Source organism: Lepisma saccharinum, chromosome 1, assembly GCF_977018435.1.
Source record: "Lepisma saccharinum chromosome 1, izLepSacc3.1, whole genome shotgun sequence".
NCBI classification, from domain to species: domain Eukaryota; kingdom Metazoa; phylum Arthropoda; class Insecta; order Zygentoma; family Lepismatidae; genus Lepisma; species Lepisma saccharinum.
This window is the reverse complement of record NC_139229.1, coordinates 88,826,461-88,854,388: the sequence shown is the minus strand read 5'-3', so window position 1 is coordinate 88,854,388 and position 27,928 is coordinate 88,826,461. Positions and strand designations below refer to the sequence as shown.

At 37.8% G+C, this 27,928-nt stretch overlaps 1 protein-coding gene across 1 annotated transcript; it reads left to right on the top strand.

Annotated features, from left to right (window-relative positions):
- The first annotated feature begins 925 nt into the window (after nucleotides 1–925).
- On the top strand, nucleotides 926–27,108 carry LOC145984166 (insulin-like growth factor-binding protein-related protein 1). The gene is made up of 5 exons (XM_083117656.1): nucleotides 926–1,313; nucleotides 19,283–19,439; nucleotides 20,595–20,738; nucleotides 23,824–23,999; nucleotides 26,333–27,108. Exons 1-5 carry the CDS (start codon nucleotides 1,011–1,013, stop codon nucleotides 26,333–26,335), a joined length of 783 nt encoding a protein of 260 aa, XP_082973782.1. The 5' UTR covers nucleotides 926–1,010; the 3' UTR covers nucleotides 26,336–27,108.
- The last annotated feature ends 820 nt before the right edge of the window (nucleotides 27,109–27,928 follow it).

Here is a 27,928-nt window from a genome sequence, read left to right as displayed (position 1 = left end):
TTTCGTTAACTGGATCTGATATTCTTTTTGCTATTCAATGAATATTCAATTATTTATTTCTTGACATTAATTTCCTTGCGAAGACAGTTGTTTTTACCCAAATTTTGGCGATCTTAACTACACGTAATGTAGATAATGAATGCGTGCTGTTATACCTCTATTCTTGTACCGTCTTCTTACCTATTCTTGGAATAATAACGGTACAGTGTTATTTAATTTCCTTTAGGTAGAATTGTGGGAGGGAGAGTGGCAGTCGGGAGATAGGCCAAGGGCTTCTAGGGCTGTAGAGCCACGGATTATGTTATTATTTAATTTACATACTATTATGAACATACCTATAAATGATATTAACGTATTCATTTAAACATTATTATTATTTCTGAGAACCTTGGTTTATCCCCCACCCCCTCCCTCGAAATATATTTCCAGATACGTGACTGAATCCTACCCATGCCCAAATACTTGTTTGCAATCAGCCGTGGAAGATATGCTTTGATTTGCATAGCTTGTTGTGCCTGTTTTGGCTAATTTGCGAAGATGGGGATGAGATGATGAAATTGATGAATAGACACTCACAAACATCCATGCCCAGGCCAGGATTCGAACCCGGGACCCCTGGCGTCGTTGCGCGATGTGCTAACCACTTTGCCACGGGGCTGGCCGTGGAGAATATGATAGCACTCAGGGGGAAAAAGGTGGGGGAAACCCCTCCATTTACTCCATAAGTATCGCTTCGCTGCAAAGCGAATCTCTGTGAATTTTCCCCATTTCTATCAAAAGGGCAAGTCAGCAATCTGTGCGCCAAGATTTCACCGTCCATAAATAAAGACGAAAGACCTTGGGTTCGGAGGCGCCCAGCGTGGGTGTAAGAACTTCTCAGTTAGCAACACTGAAATCCACAGTAAACTCGCACGCATATAAACACGGAACACCGGCGCTCCTCGTTTCACACAGCGCTCGCCCGTCAGAAGAATCATTTAGCTAATCACAAGATAAGTAGGGGGTCAACAATGGCACGTGCTCTGACGTCTCAGCTCTTCCTTTTGTTGCTCGCTTTGATTGTTGTCTCCGTGACGGGCAGGAGCAAGCACAGGAAGGACGATGGGTGCGGTAAATGCGACCCAGAAAATTGCCCAAGGGTGAAGAATTGTCCCGTTGGGACAGTCTTGGACTTCTGCGACTGCTGTCCCGTTTGCGGACTCGCCGAAGGGGAGATGTGCGACAATTCTTCTCTAAGGCTTCCCTACAAGAACAAGTATGGCTTCTGTGGAGACAACTTGGAATGTCTACTGCGATCAGATTTAACATCAAGGGTGAGTCAATAACTTTTTTGTTTCTGTTAATTGGTATTCGTAAGCAAGGGCGTCGCCAGAATTTTTTTCTAGGGGGGTCAGACCATTAATAGAACTTGAAAAGTAGAAATAATAACAGGCCTCCCCGATGGCGTAAGTGGTAACATGGTCGCCTTGTAGAGGGACATTTCACAGCGGTTCCAATCCCACATTAAACTGTAGGTCCAGTCTCGATAAGCCTACATGTGCGTAAAGTGGGCTTAGAATTAAAAATGGATGTAATAATTGCTATGATTATTATTATTATACAATAACAACTATTATATATATAGTGTCTCTCCGATGGCGCAGTGGAAAAGTCGTCGCCTTGTAATTAGGCATATAGTGGTTCGGATCTCACTTTAAACTGTAGGTCCAGTCCCGATTAGCCTTACTCTGCATAAAGTGGACTTAAAACACCAATTCAATGAATCGATCAAACAACTATTACAAACTAATTAATAAACTCATGTCATTTCAAGTTTATTGTTATTACATTCTTGGGGAACCTTTTTTACTCGATCCACTAGATGATATCATATCGAGTATTGCTGTTTTTCTTTCTTCTTTAAAAAAAATATACAGTTATTGTAGTAAAATGCATATTTATTCTATTTTGTTACCTTTTACACATCTTGTTAAAAGTATACTTTAAAAGTTAGCGGAAAATATTACTCATAAAATTTGTCGCGTGACCCCCTCACATAAAATTCTTACTTTTGGAAATTTGAAAACTGTGGAAACCTTTATTCATCCTCATCCTCACGTTTAGCTCAAGATTGCAGAATAGAGGCATAAAATAAATAAAGAAAAAAACATTTATCTTCATTAATATTTTATTCTCCTTTCTTTTAAATTTAATTTGTACTCCTGTAAAGGTTATATAGTTCAGTAGACTTCCCAAGTGGACAGGGATTAAGACGTTTGAGTTCCTCAGTTAGATTCCTAAATATTTCTTTGCTTTCTTTGCATCTTTTCATCAACCAAAATAAAAGTTTCTTTTGTGTGTTTTCGTACTCCTACTTCGTTTCACTACTTTCATTTCCTTTGTTATTTTATTTGTGTGTTTTCATACCACTGCAGCTGCTTATTTATTCTTAGTTTGACAAATAACTATTTAATATTTTTTATTGCAATTTTCCTTTCATATCCTCGCTTTGATTTCTGGATTGTTTCGACATATATATTTTTTTTCACATTAACAACTTATTTCATACTCCCATGATTTCTTTGTTTTTCTTTCTAATACTTGTTCATTTTCATTTATACTACCTAACTCATTACATACAAATCGTTTGCTTTAACGTCACAAATCTCGCATCAGGTGTAAAATCTGTAATGAAACAATTCAATGATTTCATTGTTACGTTCAAGTTTACAATGGAATCGTATGGTTATTAGGTTAAACACAAGATGTCAGTAGTTACTGTCTGATTAAAAACTGTGAATTTAGAATATTTCGAGTATTATAACACACATGATACATTTCAGTAATTATAGACGAATTTACTTAGCATTACAGCAGTCATAATTTCCTAATTAATATCGTTTTTTCCATAAAATGTAATACAGAATTCACTTATTGATATGAACCGATGAAAATTAAGTACCTGTTCATTTTCGAATTTCAATAGAAAATTTCGCTTTGCAAGCCTGTCTGCATACCAAGACACATAGCTGTGTAACATTCGTTTATTTTTCAATGTAAATATTTTTTTGTACGATCAACATTAAAATTGTCGATGTGGAAATAATAAATTGGAGATATATTTATATATATATATATTTATATCTGTGCCTGTCAGTGTTATTTGAAACTTTCATGGAAATCGTCATTTTTAGTGAGAAAGTTACTTTTGGTACATCCTGTTGTGCACATGCTACGTGTTAACTATTGTTTCCACAATGGCCGTAGCAACAAAGGCGCTGATGACCTCATTTGGTTAAAAGGAACTTTGGTTAACAATTTAGATAAAAACTCTTACCAGTTACAATGGTTTCAGCATGTGTTGTGTTTCAATTATAGGAAGCGGGGGAGAAGTATGCAAGGATAAAAAGAAGATGTAAAGAAAGAACCCTCAATCATGCCGTGTTTTTTTTATTCGTGCTTCACAGTCCTTGAAACTGCAAACACAAAGTTCAAGAACGACCTTCGTTCTTCCTGATCTCTTTTTCATGCGTTGATAACCCGAGTTCATGGAGAAACGAATATATCAATTTTTGTTTTGGAGGGTTTATACTTCTACAGCCGCGGTCATTTCTGGGTTGTAATGATCTCATTGTGGTTGTTACAACCCAGAAGTGTCCGTTACTGTACCGAATTAGTCAAAAATTTTTAGATTTGTTTTTGGAAAAGCTCGAAAGTGAAGGTTTTTTTTCAAGCTAACTAACTCTCTGATATACTAAAACCCGAAGGTTTATTTCATCCATCTGTCCCTAAACTGCCCAAGATCAGTTCATTCTTGCCATCTCCGCGGCGGAGTGGTTATCGACACCAGCGGTCTCGGGTTCGAATCCCGGATAAGACAAATGTCTGTGTTTTTTCCTGAATGAGAAAGTAGAGAACATAGTAAGTATGACATAAGATAAACGAGAATGACGGGAAAAACTACCGCATAGAGGCTTTTACACACACAACACAAACAAACAAACAAACACAAAAAGATGTCAGCAGATCTTCAGATGACATCAGGCTGGAGACCCGGGTTCGATTCGCGCAATGGGCGATTTCAAGTTGGAATTTTCTCCAGCTTGTAATCAACTGGTACCTGGAGTTGAAGCGTGGTGCTGATCACATCACCTCCACAAATGACAGATATTGTGCATGTGTGAGGCCATATCTCCACATCCCCCTGTATGAAGGGGCGTGCTCAGGATTTTCGAAAGGGGGCTCAAGTACTATTTTTAATACTCAGCCCTCATTTCGCCATCCTTTCCTACATTTATGAACTTCTTTTTTATGGAAGAACGGGCCAAAGTTGAGGGTTTATGACCCCCACCAACCCCCTTTGGCACACCACTACCCCTATTCCTTCTCAATACGTTGCAATGTACAGAGGTAAAAAAAAAAAACAGTTTTGATCAGATAGGTTAGAAAAAATTAAACAAATAAATTCATGATTTTTACCTCTCCCCCTTACTGCCTTTGAAAAATCTGTGAACTCCCCTGTTACAGTTTGTCTCTCTAGTGCCGGAGAGAGGTCAATAAACTCTTGATATTTCAGGGCAGACCAGGCCTCAAACGGTAAATGATGCTTAACTGTTAGTTACCCCATACATCTGTCACTGCTAATTGATAATTGCATATTCTACCCATTAAAAGGAACAGCGACTTGTTGAAGAAATAGAACGCACTCAAGTTTTTCCCACCACTCATTCTGTGGCTCTTAGACTGGCATCAAACCAGGGCATGCTTTTTTTAGGTGCTAAAAACAAGGGAAAATATTTTTGGAATGAACATATTTGATTAATGAACTTCAAATTCGCAAGACATCTTGACTTACCAATGCGTAAGGTTTACGTGGTTTTTGTGGTTATTTGCCTGTACTTTCTGAGGGTTAAACGCGCTACAACACCAAGGGTCCCTGGTTAGAATCCCGGTTCGAACATGGATGTTCGATTTGTCCAAATGAGAATATAGAGAAAATTGATATAAGTGAAAAAATTGAAAAAAAAGGGAAAAACTGGCGATACTACCAGGGGTATTCCTTTTTACGAAAAAGAAAGTCGGTATGGCGTCTGACAAAGGTGGGAGACCCGGGTTCGGTTTCCGGGCGGGTGATCTAAGGTCGGAATTTTTGCGGCCTTGTCCCCGCATAAAGCTGGGGCTCACCCAGCCTCAAATCATTGGGTAGGTGGTTGATAAAGGTGGTCAGAGTGTGGTGCTGATCACCACCTCCAAAATAGCCTAGATTGAGAATGTGTGGGGCCATAACCCCACATATCCCCTCAATGTGTCTTCATGGCACGGTGCTATATGCATGGGGAACTTTACCTTTACAAATGGACAGCAACGCATTATTATTGCACCTGTAAATAAAAATACTTTTCTATTCTATTCTATTGTAACGACACTTTATATTGGTATGAATAATTTTGTTCATATACTTAATTTGCTAATATCAAGCACTTACCATAAATAATTCTGACCACTAAATAAGCTAAATTTATTTATTTATTTACTTATTGAATTTCAAAAGAAATAAATCTCAAGGTGTAAAAAAATAATATGACACATTTATAGCATGTAACACACACACACACACACAGACACACACACATGTAGAGCATATTAGTATTCACATATACAGGATATTCCTATATAGAGCAAGTTTAGTACCGAATTCTAATAATTTTAAGGTGTATGTACTTGTTTTTGCTATTTAGCGTCATTTTCTACTACTTGCGACAGTGAGAATGAGTGATGGATGATATGATGAAATTGATGAAGGGACACTCACAAAGGACACCCATGCTCAGGCCGGGATTCAAACTCGGGACCTCTCGTCATAGTGCGGTGTGCGCTAATCACTCCGCCACGGAGGCCCGTATGGTGTCAAATACAAATGGACCAAATATGAATATAATAGATTCCAATATAATAAATATAATTTGCATAATAAGTGCATTTAACAACAATACCCATTTAACATATGTATACATTCAGTTTGTGTTTATACTGAAGTCCATAAAATAATTTGAGTATTGTTAAATTCAAAACTAATTCTTGCCATGGGGAACTTTTATATATGAAGTGTTAGTATGTGGTGTATAATCATATTTAAAATAATACATATTTCTTTGTGGTTTCATTCCGTATAACACACACGCAATTGGTCAATATTGCTGGCCGTGCGTCTTGCTTTGACACGTGCTTGGGTGTAAGTGATCTTTTCCCAATCTCCTAGGTTCTCGCATTGACGTTGGTCGTGAGCCAGGTATTATAAATAGTCATATGCAGGGACAAAGAACGGTCTGTTGTCCATGTGTGTGTGTTTGGGTGACTATTGCTAGCCATGTCTTATTAATCTTTGGCTTGTCTGTGTTTTCATTGTGCTAAAAACAAATAAGAAGAAGTGCCAGAAGTGGGTCATTCTTTCGAACCCTTTTAAAATTGCTATTTTTGGTCGTAACAATAATTAAATTGAATTTACATTTCATGGTTCCACATTATTTCCTTCATCGACCTGCTTTTTCTACATATTCATCCCAAAGTTCAACACTTGGCACATTGCGTCTCAAGTTTCTTGATCCTTTCCAAACGAATTCCTTTGTCAGTCCTGCAAAAGAACTGCTCTGTCACCGCCACCACCTCTGAATCCTTGCTAAAGTTCTGTCCCACCGGTGTCTTTTAAGGTTACAATAATTGATTTGGTTTATTTATTTCGATTGATTGATTTGGTTTATTTTACTTCGATTGATTGATTTCGTTTATTTTACTTCGATTGATTGATTTGATTTATTTTACTTGGATTGATTTTGTTTATATTACTTCGCTCTTCTGCCATCTTTGACTAATTGCGACGATGAGGATGAGTGATGATATGATGAAATTGATGAAGGGACACTCACAAAGAACAGGCCGGGATTCGAACCCGGAATCCCTGGCGTTGCAGGATGGCCGAAGACCAATTATCCTTCATTCGTATTTGGCCCCAGAGTTTGTTATCGTGTACACTGATTTTCTGTATCTATAAGAGAATCGTGGCGACATGATTGGATATATGTTGAAGATAAATTCAAGAAAACGTCAGACTAGCATACTATGCTAACCGACAGGTCAGGGGTAAGTATACTCCCTTTAGTAATCAGTCCTCATTTTGCCATCATTTCCTGCCTTTGAGTGGACCAAAGGGGGAGGGTAAGGGCCCCACCATCCTCCCTTGGGCACGCCGCTGACTGGGTCAGTGCATGACTTTATCCTTAATGAACGCTATGTAATTCACGAACTTCGAGAATTACACTAGTCCAGCCTCAGCAATGTCCTTTATTTATCCAGTAAGAAAAACAAAAATTTCAGCGATGTGAAACTGGAGAAGTTGTCCGAACAGCTGCGAGGCCTCTCGTCCTTCCTACGCTCACAACCTCCGCGAGGAGCAGCATCCGAAGGTCTCTCAACTCTCCAGGGTTTCCATCCGCCGCGAGCCCAGAAGAGCAGAACCAAGTTGAAAGATCCAACCAAGATACTGGCTGAAACTCAACATTACGAGTGGATGCTTCTTGCCTTGACAGCAACCTTAACTGAATCTTTAGGTTAATCATTGAGATGAGTCATTCTCAGGGATGGCAACACTATGCAAGCCTAGCCAACTGGCAACCCGATGGGTGATAATGAGAAAGGAAGATAATGCCACCTTATTACGTCCGGATATTAAACATTCGAACAAACACTTGAGACTTCACTTAGCGCGTTGATGTGCAGAAGAAATATTTCATTGGTGTTTCAATCCAAGAAAATAAATGCTTGAGTAATTGGTGATTGATTTCATTGGGCAGTTAATTGAAGTAAATTCCCTTATTCGGGCTATGAGGATCTAAATTCTCCAGTTGGAAGAGGGGTGAAAATATTATGTGAGGCAGTCTCATTTATTATATAAATTATTCGCATAGAGGTCAATGTTCGTTAAATTACCAAGCTTTCATGTCTTGTTGACGAGTGGTGGTGACGTTTGCCGCCCTAGTGGCGTCCATCTTCTGGCGTGGTAGTGTGACAGAGGGGTGAGTGGATATATATATATATATATATATAAGCGGGAACAGAAAGAGAGAGAGAGAGAGAGAGAGAGAGAGAGAGAGAGAGAGAGAAAGGATATAAAGAGAAAGAAGGGGGAGAAAAATAGAGAAAATGACAGAGAGAGACAGATAAAAATAAAAAAGAGAGAAGAGAGGAAACGTGAGGGAGGGAGAGAGAGAGAGAGAAGAATAGAAAGGGAGAAGGGAGAGAAAGAGAGAGTTAAAAAGGGAAAGGGGGAGAAAAGAGCTAGAATATGAGATAAAATAGGAAAAAGAGAGAAGATAATATAATAAAAAAACAGGTGGCAGGAAGAGAAGTGAGAGATGATGGAGAGAGCAAGTAAGGGAAAATGTGAAAACAAGGAATGAAAGACACAGGAGACAGGGAACGGAAAGAGAGAGAAAATGGTGAAAGAGGGAGAAAGAAAAACAAGATGAGAGAGAAAGAGAGAGAGGTAGAAGAGATGAAAACATAGAGAAGCAGACAAAAATAAGGAAACATAAAAAGGGAGAGATAGGATAATTATAGATATTAGGTGGTGTTACTAGCAACGAGATACCAAGAAAATGAACAATATCTAATAGAAAAAACTAACAGCTCGCCATTTCTCTCATATTCTCACGCTGGCTTCTACACGATCTCAGGCACAAATATTTATAACTCAATCAATGTGTTGCAATTTATGTGACATGTAACAGACGAGCATTTATGTGCGAACAATTAACAATTCGTGTTAATCCCTTAACTCCGAATAATCTATTAATCTTTTCTTGCCATAACCCGGATATTTACTTTATAAAGAAATTGTTTGCGAGAGAGTACGAAAATGGCACAGGGATGTTTTCTTTTTGGAGACATTTCTCGACTGTTGGTGCTAGATAAGCTAACATCCATCATGTTTAATATCTTTAAGTCACTTGGTTGGATTAAGGCTTTATCGAGAGGGCCAGAACACCAGGATGCAACGGGTGCTAAGAGATTATGCTTGCTGCACCATCTTTATCTTATCACTTCTCTTTTTACAGTGTGCCAATATTTACATTGACGAACGTTGGCATAAATGGGTCCCACTTCTGTCAGGATTTATGGAGCCAAGACGCGGTAAAGATAAAATAGTAGGATGGTTGCTTATTTCATGATAATGCACTCTTGGTGATGCGGAGTTCTATTTTTAATCATCTAATCTCAATTTTTCACTCGTGTCTCGTATTTTTTTGTTATTTTTCGCCGCTTTTTCTTACACATTTGGCTAATCGCGACTATGAGTGATGGTTAGATATAGATAACTGATAAAGAGACACACGAAGAACACCCATGCCCAAGTCAGGACTTAAACCCGACAACTTCGGTGCCGAGACAAAGACTGGACTTTTGACCGCCATTTATGCTCCTTTCGAAAAAAACGCTGAAAACTTAAATCTGCTTAGAATTCCTTCTAGACTATTCACGTGAATCTTCGTGTGGTTTGCTTTAACTGTTGTCTCGGTATCGGCATCGAAAAATATTGCTTGGAATTTACTTATCGATACCGGCCGATACTATTTCGGCATTTTGGTATTTCACAGGCTCCACAAAAATGACGCGCATCAGTTTCCTAGTCTAATTATCCTGGAAATTATGCAAGATTCGGAACTTCTTTTAATTTTGCACAAGCTTTTTGTGGGCAAAACTGAATTTTGTCATAACATAACGTGTAATCTAATATTCTGATGTAATTCTTGAATATTTTAAAGCGAGAAATATTGATAAATTGATGCATAATTCCTTCTTTCATTAATTTCTCCCTTATTTCTCTCTCCTTCTTTTTCTCTTTATTTCTTTTCTTCCTTCTTACTTTCTTTCCTTTTCCTTTATTTCCCTTTTTTTATTTCGTTCTTTCTTTTACACCTTCCTTTTTTCTTTTACACCTTTCTTCTTCCTTTTACACCTTCCTTCTTTATTTCACACATTTCTTCTTATCTTACACCTTCTTTCTTTTACACCTTCCTTCTTTATTTTACACCTTCTTTCTTTTACACCTTCCTTCTTCCTTTTACATCTTCCTTCTTTCTTTTACATCTTACATCTTTCTTTAACACCTTCCTTCTTTATTTTACATCTTCCATCTTTCTTTTACACCTTCCTTCTTTATTTTACATCTTCCATCTTTCTTTTACACCTTCCTTCTTTCTTTTACATCTTCCATCTTTCTTTTACACCTTCCTTCTTTATTTTACATCTTCCATCTTTCTTTTACACCTTCCTTCTTTATTTTACATCTTCCATCTTTCTTTTACACCTTCCTTCTTTATTTTACATCTTCCATCTTTCTTTTACACCTTCCTTCTTTCTTTTACATCTTCCATCTTTCTTTTACACCTTCCTTCTTTATTTTACATCTTCCATCTTTCTTTTACACCTTCCTTCTTTATTTTACATCTTCCATCTTTCTTTTACACCTTCCTTCTTTCTTTTACATCTTCCATCTTTCTTTTACACCTTCCTTCTTTATTTTACATCTTCCATCTTTCTTTTACACCTTCCTTCTTTCTTTTACATCTTCCATCTTTCTTTTACACCTTCCTTCTTTATTTTACATCTTCCATCTTTCTTTTACACCTTTCTTCTTTCTTTTACATCTTCCTTCTTTCTTTCTTTCCTTCCTACTTTTTCTTTCCTATTCTCATTCTTTCTCTTATTTGTTTCTTAGAGAGAGAGAGAGAGAGAGAGAGAGAGAGAGAGAGAGAGAGAATTATAATTAGAGTGGAATATTTACACACTATACAATATTTTGAACAACTCGATGAGAGGTATAAGTATCGAGTCAGCCCTCGAGACAGTGCCCACCCTCGCCCCTCTGGTAGCAACGCCTCGGGATTTTTGATATCAAATACATTCGGGTGACGAAAGGGCACTGTGGACCAATGAGCTTTAGCGTAAGCATTAAAGCTATAAAAATCTAGCGAAAAGGCCATAGGATCCAGAAGAGTGTCATCATTCCTGTTTTAATGCGATTTCAGATGCGATTTATTTATTTGTTCGAAATCCGACGAATGACGTCATTCTTCAAAAAGAAGTGCAGATGCAAGTTCATGGTCCTACATCGTTTCAACACATGAGTGTAGCAGCGTCGTGTCGATCTTTGAAAGTCCAGAAATAGAGATAGATCTGGTCTATATGGAGAATGTTTACGACTGGCCCCGACTAAAAACTCGCGCAAGTTTACATTGGAAGTTCATTTATCTCTGCGAATGATCTTCACGTGTCCTCTTTTGCGCACGAAACGTTCATATTGGAGCGGGTGTTACGTCAGCATGTCGATGAACATGTTTCATCAGGAAAGATAAATTTGGGTTTCCAAGGTAAATTTTAGGTTTCGAAAGTGACTCTGAGCGGAGTGATTGGCGAAACAGATACCTCTTAAGTGGTATATTTTTAAACTTAATCGCCTCTCGCGCATCGCTTCTCTTTCTTTCTCTACGATGCCGTGGATTGAACATCAATATGTCCATCACTGAGTTATGTACCTCAGCAGTGTGTGTAATTAGTTTTGCATCAAGCAAGAGACATAAGAGGTATTCTAGTTGATTTGACTTGATCTAATTTGCTATTTAGCGTCGCTTTTCTGCCACTTTTGGCTAATCGTGACCAGGGGTGGCTCAATATAAAATTTTCACCCGGGCGAGATGGATTTTTGGTGCCCTCTTTACTTTCTAACTTGTCATCCTTAACTTTCCACCCTGGTCCTCCCTATTTCCACTCCCAATATAAACCTTGGCCATGTTTTAAAGGTAAAGTTCCCCGTGCATACAGCACCGTGCAATGAGGGGACATTTAGGGGATGTGGGGGCTAGCCCCGCCTTTACCCCCAAGAGTTGCCCCCAGGTACCCATTGAGCCCCAGAGCCGCTTTATGCTGGGACAAGACCGGAAAAGTTTCCGATCTTAGATCACCCACCCCTGGAATCGAACCAGGGTCTCTCGCATGGAAATCAAACGCCCTACCGACTAGATCAACGAAGCTCTCTTGACCATGTTATACGGTTTTAAATAGGAAAAATAATAGCCGTCTTACTGTTAAAGAATACGTTTATTGTAGATATTAATTTATGGAATACCTACATACTGAGATGAAATGAACAGTAAATAATCTATTAACTTGAAATTGATACCTGTTAATTTAAAATGAAATCTTTCTTGAGGGATGGTAATTGCACAGACGTAAAATATCTTAGTGAAGGAATACTATCTATTCTGGAATACATAAATTTTTACTTTTTTGAGTACTTCTCTATGCAAAGCTAACAAATGTCTATGGGCTTGAACATATTGAATAATGAAAACCACTTATATTTTTCTTTCTATCTACTATTTACTTTTCGTACATTTCTTTCATCTTTCTACACTTTTTTGTTTTATTTTTACTTTCACTAAATTGAAACTTATCTTCCAAGAATACATTTATATTCTTACACTTTGTGCTGCCATCTACTCTTCTTTTCTGAAACTCCTTGCATGTAATTTTTCCAATATGAAATATTTGGTTTATAACAACTCTTTTTAAAAAAGTGGTGACGTTTATATAATCAAAATTAAAGTTTTGGCAGCCGGTTCTTAAGCCATTACTGATCACGAGTGATATTGATGAAGGGACACTCACAAAGAACACCCATGCACAGGTCAGGATTCCAAACAGGGACCCTTTGCGCGCTACCACGAAGGTCGGCATAATCGGTGTCTAATCACTGTAGTAAACATAATCAAGTTGGACTGTGTTAGCCGTGTAGCAACTGTAATATAGTATATTATTGTCATTGCTAATTGTTTAAACAGGACTTCCACGTAGCCGAATGATTAGCTTCGTACTCTTCAAATGTGACAAACGTCCCACCTCCGTCACCCTGGGTAGATGCTGAGATGGTACCTTTCATTAATAAATAATAGTAACCCATGGCTCGACAGCCCTCGAAAGGGCCTGGGCCTATCTCCCGGCTGCCAGTCTCCCTCCCACAATCCGACCTAGAGGTATGGAGTTCTTCAACCAAAGGTAATTTAATTTTCTTGTCATTTTTTTTGTTTTTGTTTTGTTGCCTTCTTGAAACTTGGCAGGAAGAGTGGGATGCGGTAACGGGGAACAAGCTTCATGCTATTAAGGCCACCATAGGTGCATGGAGTTCCTCGTCTCGTCACTCTCGTCGAGAAGTAGTTCTTCTTACTCGACTGCGTATTGGACACAGGCGTCTGACCCATGGTCGCTTGCTACAAAGGCTGAACCCTCCAATGTGTCGTGTTTGTGATGTTATTTTAAGTTGTTCGGCATATTCTTGTTGATTGTGCCGAATATTTCCCCGCATACATCGAAGGGTGCAAAATGGCGTAATGTGCTGACGCACCCAACAATTTTAATTCATTCAATCAATCAAAAAATCAATCTTTTGTCACTTGCATTCAAACTAAACAGTGTTTCCGTAAGGTATAGGCTATTTCGATAGCAACTACATCACTGGTTGCAGTGGGTCAACGTGAAACAGTTCCCAACTGTTTGTTTTTGTCCCACAGTCTTCGTATCGATCTACATCGTGGCTTCAGCTGTGATGTCGTGCACAACGCCAAAAAATATTTCATTTTCACCTTCGGTTTATTTTCGGTGCACAATTTATGGTTTGTACGTAAGCCCGAGTGGCCTTGGCAAGAGGTCTCTCTTGGAGTAAGAAATCTTGTGACGCAGACAAGAACAGCTGTGCTTTGAAGACGCCAGCAGTGGACCGACCATTCGTGGTTCTCAATTAACGATCTTTTTACCCTTCAACACAACTTGGTTGCTGAATCAACTCATGGTTCGATTCGACACCAAGACCAACTTCTGATGATTCATTGTGCTGTCGCTAGGTGGCAGGCTTTTAAAATATATGTTCTTCTTTAACTTTAGGCAAATCTGCTTCATTAAACATAAAATTTTATTTCTATGTAAATGGATTACTTGACATAATATTACACATGCATTTGTGAAGGGTCACGTTGTATTTTACACCTGCACCCACTGATTCTGCCACATTACGTTGCTTGATTTAGCTAACGCACAAGAAAATTAAACGAAATCATTCAGAATATCAGTAGTTAAAGTCTTTCCGGTTCTCTTATATACAGTATCTTCACAGTATGAATTCTCATATGCCTACGTTGTTAAGTTAGGAAACTAGGTTTAGGACTGTTAGTGATCCATTTTCACGGCGTTAGCAGCTGGAAGTGCCTCGCACACGATCCAAGTCTTCCCTATACACTGAGGCTCTGCTGTCTGAAATAGTCTGAAGGGTTCGTGTTGTGTCATCCATGTTCGTGATTATTCCTTCCATCATCTTCTCACTATTGATCCCGAACGTCATGATAATCCAAAAGTGGCAGAAAATAAACTAAATCAATCAATCGTGTCAGGAAATGGTAATAGCAAACTGGTCGAAATAAATACTTTGCGCAATGCTTGATTGTTTGAATTTTGTTTTAAACCCACTTTTATGCACATATGGGATAATCTGAACTTTACCCACAGTTTAAAGTGGAATCGAACCATTATATCCCTCCACCCCTTGCTTACAAGGCGACGACGTTATCGCTATTTTTTTATGAATGGAAATCCCTAACGGTAGTTTCCGCTGGCATTCTCTTTCAATACTCTCTTTTCTTTATAAGTTTTACTCATTTCTCGACTTTCTCATTTAGGATAAACGCAAACAAGTATCCATACCTTATCCGGGATTCGAACACGCGACCCTTGTCATCATAGCGTTCTACGCTAACCTCTCCCCCACAGAGGTCGATACTACGCCATCAGGATGGCCACAACGCTTGATTAAGTTTGAGTTTCTTTAAGTTCACTAAGGGCTAATCGGGACTGGGCCTACAGTTTAAAGTGGGGTCAGAACCGTTCTGTGCCACCAACCGGATATCGAACCCGGAACCCTTTGATTTCGAGGCAACCACGTTACCACAACGCCATCTGGGAAGTCGCAATGCTTGATTCAGAAAGCGACTGTTAAAAGAGCGGAGTTAGAAGGAAGAAAAAAAAAGAAAAACACGAAATGCCAAGCAGCAAAGTGAAGCAGATCTCTTCTGCGACCTTGCATTCGTACAAAGCACCCGCTCTGTATTTCCAACGTTTCCGCTTTGGAGATAAGGAGATGAAGAAAGCGCGGCTGGTAAGATGAGGCTCGCCATGCAGTAACCAGCCTTGAAGGTCAACGCGTGTTCCTGATGTGGTAACACCCTTTATCCGGGGGCCTGGCGAGCATCTGGTTCAATTTTCATACCAAAGAAAGACATCTTCCTCAAAAAGTGTATGTATATTTTGATTATCCAGCATTACGAAAGTCTGATTACTCTCAATCAGCCCTAGATGAGTTGAAGCTGTCAGTGTTTACTGAAAGACCTGTTCGACCTCGTTCCCAGGAAAATTATTCCAACCTGTTGCAGCGTCTTGTGGTGGTTTAAGTCTAGCTTTACGTTGCTATCTCTTTAATAGGTACCCAAAATTCAACCTCACTTCCACGTAGTACGCCCTGGTAATTGTACTCTTGCAGGCCAACGAAGTTCTGGCGCCTGCAACCACATCCAATATAATCATCTTCTGTGGGGCTCAATTAATCAACCAACATTGTTACGTCTTCTTTTATATGTAAAGATTACGTTTGATTTATTATGTGTTGTTGTTGTTGTTGTTGTCAATATTGAATTCATCGTTGATGGAGTATCGTTGAGGACAGTGGCGGCGATTGGATTCCACAACCAGGGCGGTCAAGGTGTCAAAACTGGGGACGCAAAGACAGTATATTTCCCTTTGTAGATAAGGTTTAGCATAGTGCGGGGGCAAAAATGGCGAATAGGGGGGCAGGGGGCAACTGCACCCCCACTGGTTGAGGAATTTTCATTATATTGAAATTGCCTTAAGTTTAAGTACATTCGGATTGTTAATGAGATTTAGCTATTTACGATTTCTCGAGTAAATTTCAAGACGAACATATTATCCATGTATCTTGATTGATTTGGTTTATTTTACTTCGCTCTTCAGCCACGTTTGGCTAGTCGCGAAGATGTGGATGAGTGATGATGTGTTGAAATTGTTGTTGGAACACTCACAAAGAACACCCTCGCCCAGGATGGGATTCGAACCCATCCTCGTGGCGCGCTGTGCTAAGCACTCCACCACGGAGGTCAGCATATCCATGTGTGTTGTTGAGAAATTTAGAAACAATAGTTCTGAATGTTGCAAAAATAGACTGAAAAACAATGCTTAACAGCAACGGCAGATCAGGACCTCACATGTTGCTACGCCAATGATTATATTACAAACTTACAGGCACTTCAATGGCAGTGTTTCGAATAGAGTTATTTTAAAAATAAATCAAATTGATCAGATGAAATTTGACCCCAAAAGAGTGCGCCTTAGATTAGAGTAAATGCGGTAGTAAATAGATAAATCTTCCAGATTCATCCGAACATTACAACAGTTATTTTCCAACTTACATCAAGGCCGGGAATAGATTGAAATTCCTGTTAAAGCGTCCGTAAAGGTGACCTTTGATGGAATCGATATTTTGAAAGAGCCCTTATATGTTTCAGGGTCAGGTTTATAAAAGGAAAAGCCTTAGAAACAGAGCTCTGTGTGTAAGGAAGAAAGATGCGCAAATTCGTAATTCCGTGGTGAAGCCGGATATAGCCTCAAGCGCTGTTCATAGATGGCGCTGATAAGTTAACTTCGTTGATTCTGCTTATCACAAGGGATCTTCTTTTTTTATAACGTACCTACTACTTTGAAATCTGTTACACGTATTTCCAAGTGAAAGTTCTGAAGCTTAATTAGGATAACATTGTATTCGCTTAGTGGAAGTCTATAAAGGGTTAATTAGCATTACATGCTTTTCTGAGACAGTTAATAAGTAAATTTATATCCGGATATCGGACATTCTAATTTCTCATCTCTTCGTTATGTGGATTAGGACGTACAAAAATGTTATGCAATTATGTAAAATGATATAATTTGGTTATTTAGCGTCGCTTTTCTGTCAGTTTGAGCTAATCGCGAGTGAGTGATGATGTGATGAAATTGAATCCACGCTCAGGCCGGGATTCGAATCCGGGACCCCTGGCTTTCTCAGCGGGCTATACTAACCCTTCGCCACGAAGGTTCAATTATTGTATTTTAATTCAAATTATTGAATGTTAATTCTCTTTATAATATCTCAAGGAAATGAACAAGAGTTGACGTTGTGATCCTGACATTTTATTAATATGTAATTGATTCATTAATAATCCATATTTGCTTTGGATTTGATGTAAATATTATTCTCTTAGTTTTCAGCACACCGTTCTTGTTTATGCACACTTTTTTTTACAAACATTCCAATATTTTTTTGAAACTCGCAAGGAATTTTAGCTTTGATTTTGTGTTAAGTTACATAGTGCATAATAGTTACGTAATTTAATCAGGTGGCCAATATAATAAATAGGAATTGTATGAAATCTAAAAAAGGTGATGGAAAACAGTTGTATCGAATATTCACTCTTCTGGTATATTGAGTAACAAAGTCTCCCCATTTATTTAATAATATTATTATTATTATTATTAATAATAATAATAATAATAATAATATAGGTAAATGGTAAAATTATCCGTGCACGTAACACCGTGCAATGAAGGCACATTTAGCGGATGTGGGGTCTCACACATTCTTGATCTCTGTAATTTTGGAGGTGATGTGATCAGCACCACACTCCGGCTTTGCTACCTTGGATCACCCACCCCGGGAATCGAACTCGGGTTTTCCTCGTGCTAGTCAGACGCCCTACTGAATAAACCACCGTCGGTTTCCATTAATAATAATAATAATAATAATAATAATAGATTTGGAATAAAATTTGCTGTTTTATTAATTTATAATAGTTATTATTGTAATGTAACAATTATAACCGTGGTAATAATAATTATTGTTGCTATTATTTCTACCAATTAAGTTTTATCGATGGCCTGACCGCCTGCAAGCATTTCTAGCGACGTCAATGGAGGTACTGTCGACAGTTTCAAATCTCTACATAATTTCGGGAATAAACTTCAACCCACTAACCAGCCTCACATGGGACCGAACTGTTACGTTACGCCTAACTTTTGCTGTCCGCGATAAATAACTCCAACGGAAGATTTAGAGAATCCTCGATGGGGCGTGACACGTGAGGGACAAGGTTCTCTTATCTCCCAACGAGATGTGATGCATCAGCTTCTTTGCTTCTTAGTAAGCAGATGAAAAAAACTGGTCATTGACCTTTGAACTTTTCAGGGACGAGTCATTATGTAATTAGTATAGCTCTAATTTTTTAGGCAAATTTTTTTTTTTAAACTTGGATCACCTCGTAATTAACTTATAGAATGTGGTGGAATGTCAAATGTCATTATATAAGAACAGAATAATCGTAGACAAAAAGCGAGTTTTCTGCTGATGCTCAGATTTTTTTTTTTTGGGGGGGGGGGTTGGTAAACGGAAACGATGCAACCTCCTGAAGCAGAAAATTTGATTGATTGATTGATTGATTTGGTTTATTTTACTTCGCTTTTCTGCCATTTTTGGCTAATCGCGAAGATGAGTTGAGCAGTAATGATATGAAATTGTTGAAGGGATGGATACTCATCAAGAACACTCATGGATGTGCGTGTGTGTGTGTGTGTGGGTGTGGGTGTGGGTGTGGGTGTGGGTGTGGGTGTGGGTGTGCATGGACGTCCGGAAGAGGGAGGGCAAGGGGGCATGCCTCCTCTTTGAAAATGAATGTCCACTTAAAAATTATATATTTCACACATAATTTATTTTCAGTCACAGTAACCCCCTAACCCTATAGCGCTACAGCCCACGATTGAGCCAAGGCTTACCTACCGACTGCTGGCCTCCCTCCCACGCGGTCCACCAAGGGGGCGTGGAGATCTGCAGCCAGACTAGGGAGACGGGTGGTCGGCCCGACTAACCCCCAGCCGTTGTAGGACTTCGCGACCGGATTACGCTCACTCACTCGGAGCTCCCCAATTTCCTCACGATGGTGGGTTGCCACCGGTCCTATACGTAGGCCGAATAAATTCTGACCAGAGCCGGATTCGAACCTACGCCGTCCCGCAGCGAACGATCTCAAGACGAGTGATCAGTCACAGTAATATATGTTAATTATTATAAATGCGTTGAAGGACACGATTCCTTCTTTTCTTTTAGGACGAACCAGAAGCCTTGTGCTACTGCAAGGAAACAGAGATGGTCTGCGGAACAGACGGCAGGTCCTATGACACCATCTGCCAGTTGAGGTCTGAGGCAGCTAGGATGAACATTGTGGATGCTCCCAAAATGAAGCATTATGGACCCTGTAAAACAGGTACGCCTACTGTATATGGGAATCGAACCCGAATCCCTTGTTATCATATGCAGACAATAAACACAATTGAAGGAAATGGTGCAATAAACAGGTTAATAGAAATGTTAGTATTTGCAGGTACATTATTCGCGTTGGATGGTTTAAAGCTGAACGAATACTGACGCACATGCAAGAACAAGAATTGACATCAGTCTCTGAGACGTTTTGGGCAAGAAACAGGAAATATATTATGCTGAGTAGGGTCGTACGGTCATGGACACTTCTGAGTTGTAACAAACCGTTCGACATTCAATGGAAACATTATAATCCAAAAGTGGCCACGACTGTACATGTAAATTGATTTTGGGTAAACACTTGGTAAGTTTTTTTTTATCACTATAAGTAATGCATGCATCACTTTTTTCCAGTACCATATATTGTATGCATCCGTGCATACAGTTGAAGAGTTGAAACTACAGACAATAAATAACTGATTGATTCATTTGGTTTGTTTACTTCGTTTTTCTACCACTTTTGGCTAATCGCAAAGATGAAGATGAGTGATGATCTGATGAAATTGATGAATGGACACTCGCAAGCACACATGCCCCGGCCGGGAATCGAACCCGGGACACCTGGCGCGCGATGTGCAAACCACTCTGCCACAGAGGCTGCCAGACAATAAATAAGAAAAATAAGTTTATAGACTGTTTTAATTGTCTTGGCTGTTCTTTCCTCTAGCATGAGAGATAATTGAAATGAAAAGATAAATACTTTGTTACAAGTACTGTACTTGCCCCCTCCCCACAGTTCTGGCCCCCAGTCGCCGTTACTGGTTTAAGTCATTAGTGTTCGGGTTGAAAGGGGCAATTCAGTAATGTGAATAGAGAGAGCAGGCTTAAACTACAGTTAATTGTAGACAGATATAGGTTAAGCAATAAAAACACTTTTCATAGGAATATATGAACCATGAATAGATCAAAATATTTGCTATATTTTATTTCTCAAAATTATACTTTTGAAAATAAAGTTCCATATTTTGCATTTTTATTTTTCCACTTTCTTTGGTTTGTAATCCACTCACCAAACCCCCTTTGCGTAAGGCCAGTGTGCTTTCGTCACATGTAGGTACTTGTAAGAGTATTCTGAAGTTACCCTGTTTGGCTCGTGTTCCAGCTCCATGGATTGTCAGTGGCCCTGAAGACTCCATTGCATCTCTTCACCAAGGCTTGGCTCTGGACTGTGAGGTGAAGGGCTATCCCATTCCTAGCATCAGTTGGGAGTTTAGGGGAATGGACGGATCCATAAGGATGCTGCCAAGTAAGTTGTTTTATCATGTTAAAAGAAAATGAACTGGTGATATCTTGCTTGTTGAGATTATTCAATAATAATGATGAAATCAGCGATGAAGAAGAACTACAAAAAGTTGGAATGTCTGGCTTTCATCCACGTGTTCAGCTTTGCAAAGATCAAAACATCCATTCAGATGTGCAAAATTTCATTTCAATGAATCGGGTTATGGTTTGGTATTTTTTAATCATGCGCGAAAATGATTTTTAGGCATCAAAATGTTAATATAAACCCAAAGTACAATTACAAGAGCACCATATTTTTCAATAAAATATGCCATAAATATTCACATTAACTATCAAGACAATTATATTTATTTTTTAATATTTATATGCTGAATATATTTTAATGTTCACGTGCTGACTTACAACATTTAAGTTTTTCTGCATCATATCAAATTATATAAACGCTAACTTGTAAGAAAAGCTGTCTCGAGTTCATTATTTCTGTTACTTATGTTCTTAATGACACATTTCTACTAGCAAGCCATTCAAAACAAAAGTAACAAAAAATAATCTATTTTACTAGAGACGAACTATTTGTAAGTTCAAGTTCGCCACAATGGAATTGCATTTCTTTAAAAGCGATTCATCTTGCATTATTTTATACATGTTCCATTATTTTGCGAGAAAACTATTCTTACACCTTACACGAGAGAGTATGTCAACAGAAGGGCTCAGACTTTATTGCTTAACATTTATGTAGAGCAACATATCAAACGAGAGAGATACAGCTCCCAGAGACGAGGAAGCGTTCCTACGTCAGGTCTCATGTGTTTTTTTAGCAATGACTCACATGGTGTGACTTCACACAGCGAACGTCTGCATCTCGTAAGTGTAAAAAGTCTGGTTTTTATCAGAGGTTTGATTTACTTTTGGCTGTTATCTTGCATATGTCTCCACTTAATGTGCACAGTCTTTACACTCACAGTAAAATCGTCTCACTTATCTACAGCAGAGTTAGTCAGAAAGCATGGTATTTAGCATAGGTTGCTAGTGTGTGGTACTAATAATATTAGCATCACACATTTCTAACGTTTTTAGAAAATATACCTAAGTTGGTTTGGCACTGATGTATTTCCTCCTGAAAAATGTCCTTTACCACTGAAACTTAATTCCGTGACATGGATTTATAGGCGATAAAAAATGAACCAATATGCACTAAAATTTCAAAGACTTATTTTAAAATTGCGTTTTAAATTATATTTCCTAAATAAGCATTAAATTGTACATTACAAATAAATCAGAAAAATGATTCGTGAAATATGTAATAAATGAGTAATGTTATGCCTCCGTAATGGTGCAGTCGTAGCGTATTCGCCTTGCAATGAAGGGGTCCCGGTTCGATACCCTTGGAGGCACATTGGTTGGAATCTCACTTTAAACTGTAGGTTCAGTCCTAAAGTGGATTTAAACACAAAATCAATCAATCAAAAAGAGTAGTATTAGTATCCTGGTTACATATGGACGTTTTGTTGTTGCTTATTTTGCTAATTAGCAAGATATGTTTAACCCTTACATGCAGCACTAAAGGACATAATCAAAACATAAAGATAAATTAACGTACTTTAGGTATATGGGTTTTGACTAAAGCAAACAAGTTGTTTCTGTTGCAAGTCAAAACAAAATAATAATCTATATGTCTGCACGCAAGTTGGAATGAGCAGCATTCAAGTATGAATTTTCGTATGGAGCAAAGTGACGTCATTAAAACGACGAGGAAAAATTATAGAGATGAGACCGTTAGTTAAGTACAGCAGCGCAGTTAAGGTGATCTTACATGAGCATTTTTCTTGTAAAGCCTGAGCAAGCTTATGGGGTAAATTTGGTCACGATTATCTCGCGAACCAGTCAACAGAAAATTTTCAAATTTTACTTGAGCACTGGGAAGGGATGTTTCTAGAGAATCAGTTTGATATTTTTATTTAGTGCATCTTAATATTTAAGAGTTAGTAAACTTTGGGAATTTAATATTTCTAGAACGTTTGATATTTTTATTTACTGCATCTTAATATTTAAAGGTTAGTGAAGTACCATTAAAATTAAATGTGTTACTTACATTACCCTTATCGCGCAAAGTAACTGAGTTATTATGTTTATACTAGCAATTCGCCGCGTTATATATTATTTTCATATGCATAAGCTTTAATCCGTTTATACAGATCTCCGCAAAATACAATCTTAGTAAGTTGTATAATGCACACAGCACCATCTGTTGAGGACTTTAGTTTACAATGTAAGAAATTTCAGGTTATTAGGTCCAGGTATTTGTGACGTAAATATATCAAAATAAAAACAAGTGTTACACCTCTTTTCTCTCTTTAGGAATTGAATTTCTGAAAATCTCTTCTTAGTCGGTGCTTACGTCATAATAGGAAGACACTCCTAAATTTTAAGGTATAATAATTATTAGAATTAGAAATTCTTTATTCATGGGCAAAGTTCAGCCTGTGGCTGTTCTACCACTTAACCCGCAAAATCTAGTACAATAAAACAAACAAAAATAGAATTACTACCATAACATAAGAATTCAATTACATTTATCACTTCTAAATATTTCAGTAATTGAGGACTAAAAGTGGTAAACGTTGTAAGTGCCAAAAGCGAAAGTGTTGGGAAGTCGGATCGTTCCGCACATCAGCCCGTAAGAACGTGCACACTGGTGACCTCTTTACACGCTCATTGAACTACTTAGAGGACTACCACCCACATTTCACGTTTACCACATTATAAAGCATGGCACATTTCACAGTTTGACGTGGAAAACGGTGTTTGAATTATTGTGGCACTTACAGCGTTTACCAATTTTAGTCTTCAATTAACACTATAAAGAGATTTTACTCATTCACACACATCAAAGTAATTATGAATTATAATGAATGAATTATAATTATGAATTCAGTAATTGACACTCTAAAAAGATAAAGACAATTTTACTCATTCACATACATCAAAATGTTCGTCTTGGGATCAAATCTGCTCATTTTTTTGTTTTGATTTCAACGTAAGCATGATGGTCTACGTAAAGTTACATTATTTTAATCTGTTTCTCGAAGGTGACGACCTCTATGTTGCCGTGCAAGTACGAGGAGGTCCAGAGGCGTACATGGCGACCTCCTGGGTCCAGATTGTAGATCTCCGCCACAGCGACATGGGCACCTACACATGTGTGGCCACAAATACTGAGGGAGAAGCTAGATCGTCAGCTCAAGTTGGAGTTTTAACGCAGCAGGTTTGTGATCTATATTTAGATTCATTACAAGTTAATACATAAACGTGTTTCTTTACAATTTCATAGTGTATCAGAGCTTCTTGACAACCCTGTTGGGTGCAATGCGTTTATCAAAGCCTCATTGAAATATTTCTCTTTTCAGACCAAAGAAAGAATTGAAAATATTAATTTGAATGATGTCTTGTTTTACACTGTCCTGCACTGTAACAAAAATCGTCCAACAAGTCGGTGAAGACACTGGTTAATTGATTTGGTTTAGTATACGTCGATCAGGCACGTATCTAGAAATATGTTCCGGGGGAGAGGGTCCGAACCAAGTGTCTCAGGAATAATAATAATAATTTTTAAATTAAAATAATTATATTAAATCAAATTAATACTAATTACAATACATAAATTAATATTATATTATTATTACACGATTAGGTGAAAAGACTGTAGCTATAAAAATATAGATATGACAGCACATATTCATTACGTAGCTTACCTTTAGTTAAGATCGGAATAATTTACAAAAAAACAAGTGTTCTGGCAATGAAATTAATGTCAAGTAGATGAATAATTGAATATTTATCGGAAAACAAAAATGATGTGACATGTAGTTGGAGAAAAGTAAGTTTGTGATTAAAAAAGTTCAGAGGAAATTAATAACAATCGATTATGCAACATATGCTAATATTTTGATTACTTAATTTTAGTACTTGGTAAGTCTTTAGGGGGTCCGGACCCCTGGACCCCTCCTAAATACGTTCTTTCTATTCCTCAAATCCGTATGATCCCAATATAATCCTTGTCTTCCAATAAGTTCAGAGGAAATTAAACAGAGGCTCATTTATACGAACATACATACAATCAAATTCTAGTAGTAGGTGTTGGAGTCTAAGTAAACAAGTAATAAATGAGTTAAGAGTTCTAACCACTCTAAATTCCATCTTCTTTATTTTCTAGAGCCTATCACAAGTTTTTCATTTGAACTTTCAATTGAACACAGCGATTCAAACACGAAGAAATTACTAAATTGCGAAACAGCTTATCTAAATTCTTTCAGTCTTTAATTGGTTCCCAAAGTTGATATTTAAACCACAAATTTCCAGTCTTAAAGTAGTATTTATAATTGTTTATTTCAGCTTAAATTAGTTGTTCAAACTGTTAGTTCCAACACAAAACTGATTGTTTCAGCTTTCAATTGATACCCAACTCGGCATCCTTTATTAGTCTGCAAAGAAAATGAATTACTAGACTAACATCCTATTGTTGTAGCTTTCAATTCGTACTTTATGTCTTCAATTGAGCCTACATTTGTTCGTTTTAACACACACAGTAAGACTAATCGGGAATTCGAACCACTATGTTCCTCCACCGGATATCGAACCTTGGACCCCTTGATAACATTGGGAGAACCTCCTCTAGAAAATTTCTGTTTCTATGCTTTTCTCATGTTATCTCTCATTTCTATAATTCTCTTTTCTCTGTCTGTCTTGTTTCTATATAATTATCTCTCTCTTCTATGTCCTGCTTTCATATTTATTTCTCCTTATTTTATGTCTTGCCTCCATAAGTCTCTCTCTCTCTCTCTCTCTCTAGCTTCTTCATTTTTCCTCTCTTCCCTCTCTCTCTCTGCCTTGCTTACATATTTCTTTCTCTTCTATGTCTTACTTCGATATTTCACTCCCTTTCGCTTTTTATTTCTCCCCTTTCCTCTCTCTCTCCCCCTGTCTTGCTTCTATGTTTCATTCTTTCTTTTTCTTCTATGCCTTACTTCTATATTTCTGTCTATTCTGTTTTATTTCCATGCTTCCCTGTCTTTCTCTCCCTTTTTATTTGTCCTCTCGCTCTCTGTCTGTCTGTCTTACTTCTCTCTCTCTCCCCTCTCTCCCTATGTCTTGCTTCTACATTTCTCTCTCTTTTTTATTTGTCCCCTCCTTACTATCTCTCTCTCTCTCTCTCTCTCTCTGTTTTACTTCTATATTTCTCCTTCTCCCCATCTCTCTTCCGTGTCTTGCTTCTACATTTCTCTATCTGTCACTTTTTATGCCCTCCCCTTCCTTACTCACCCATTCTATCTCTCCTTGTCTGTGCATGAATTTTCGCTTCCTTTTTGTCGTTCTCTTAGCTTTTTTCGTATATTTTCCCTCTCCCTTAAAATGTCTCAGTCTTCTGATAACTCAAACATGGCGTCAGTCTATCCAACTTAATGGAAAAACTCTTGGACTTTGACTCCCTATTTGGAAATTTTCTGTTGGAGTCCATGTATGTATGCACTATGCACCGTAGCGTACCTCCAAATAGTCACAACTAAAACAAAACTAATACTTTCTTACCTTTTTTTCCAGTGAGGATTGGACACTGGGGCCAAGAGAACATAAGTGCCATATTCAAGTAAAAACTACAATACTTACTTATTCTGTACTCATGCTACCCTTGTGTCATAGATAGGCCATTAGGGTTGTTATGTATAACATAGAACGTACCTGAATCCGTGGTCCAGTGATTATCTTAGGTGTGATTTTAAGTAAAAAGAGTCCTTAAGAACTACATAACGATGCATTTTGTATATAGACAGCTAGGTTTAGATCAGATCTAACACTGTCAAAGTAATGTATTATAAAATAAATGACACTAATTTAAGGATTTTTATAATAACATTAATATTTTATATAAAACGAAGAGATGCTTTGTATGACTCTAAGCCTAAATTTTGTATTGTATTTGTTTTAAAATAAGTAATTTACTTGTATAAACCTGAACCTTGTATGTTGACATGTTCTAAAGAGAACAAGTAAATCGACTAATTTGCATTCATAATTGTAAGAAGATATTTAAGACTTTGTGATGACAAATTGTGCTGTTCTTTTCATATTTTGTGCAACGTATCTGATTATCATAAAAAGTTTTAAAGAATTTAAAAGATATATTGCGATATAGAACTTTGTGTGGTCTAAAAGAACACTGCAAATGTTATAATGTTTGTCTGCAGCTACAAGGAGTAACCAAAGAAAGAGTAGATAGTTGAGTCAAAACCAAACACAAAGTAATATGTATGTAAGGAATATACTATGGTATTGTTTATAAATGTTTTGTCTCGTAAATAAAGGTGAGAAATAAATAATGTGTAATGTGTATTTGTCGACGGAATTAGCCACATTTGTTATATCCTTATTATCAGTTTTGCTATTTAGGTAAATGTTTACTTTGGGTGGTTGGACTATCGGCTGGAGAGAAAGAAAGAAAAGAAAACTTGATTTTATGCTCTCTTTGGGGTCTCACATGGCTCATTTCCCGTGTTGACAATGTCCATATTAGTATATTAGTATGACGTCACATTGAGTCCAAACAAACCCGACACGTGGTGTTTCCCTATTCGATAACATTGAATTTGGCATTGCAAGAGGCAAATTTTCAAATTGTGACTGCAGTTATGAAAGAAAATTGTGATGTGAATCGTAAATGTACAATTGAGATTTCGGAGAATACGTCAATATGTTACACATACCTTACATAGGATAACAGAAGATGGTTGGAATTACTACCACAACACTTCTTCTTCTTCTTCTATCTAACCTAACCGCATCGGCGCAGCAGTTGAACTTCGTAACCGGAATGGCTAGATTTTCTTCAAAAATGTATAATTTCCTTATTCCAGTTATTCTTTACCTTATTCTCTGTACGGTATCGACATTTTCTACGAAATCTTATATTTACGTTGATGTACGACACACATCACATTTTTTTTCCGATGGAAAATTGAGGACTAAAAGTGGTAAACGTTGTAAGTGCCAAAAGCGAAAGTGTTGGAAAACCGTATCGTTCCGCACATCAGCCCGTAAGAACGTTCACACTAGTGACCTCTTTACACGCTCTTTGAACTACTTAGAGGGTTACCAGCCACTTTTCCACATGATAAAGCATGGCACATTTCACAGTTTAAC

What these genes read in the sequence shown, in the direction of transcription:
- LOC145984166 (XM_083117656.1), top strand. Translation starts at nt 1,011, where the DNA reads ATGGCACGTGCTCTGACGTCTCAGCTCTTCCTTTTGTTGCTCGCTTTG. An exon ending in TTATGGACCCTGTAAAACAG is followed by an intron (nt 19,440 to 20,594) that starts GTACGCCTACTG and finishes CTCGTGTTCCAG; the next exon opens with CTCCATGGATTGTCAGTGGC. An exon ending in ATCCATAAGGATGCTGCCAA is followed by an intron (nt 20,739 to 23,823) that starts GTAAGTTGTTTT and finishes TGTTTCTCGAAG; the next exon opens with GTGACGACCTCTATGTTGCC.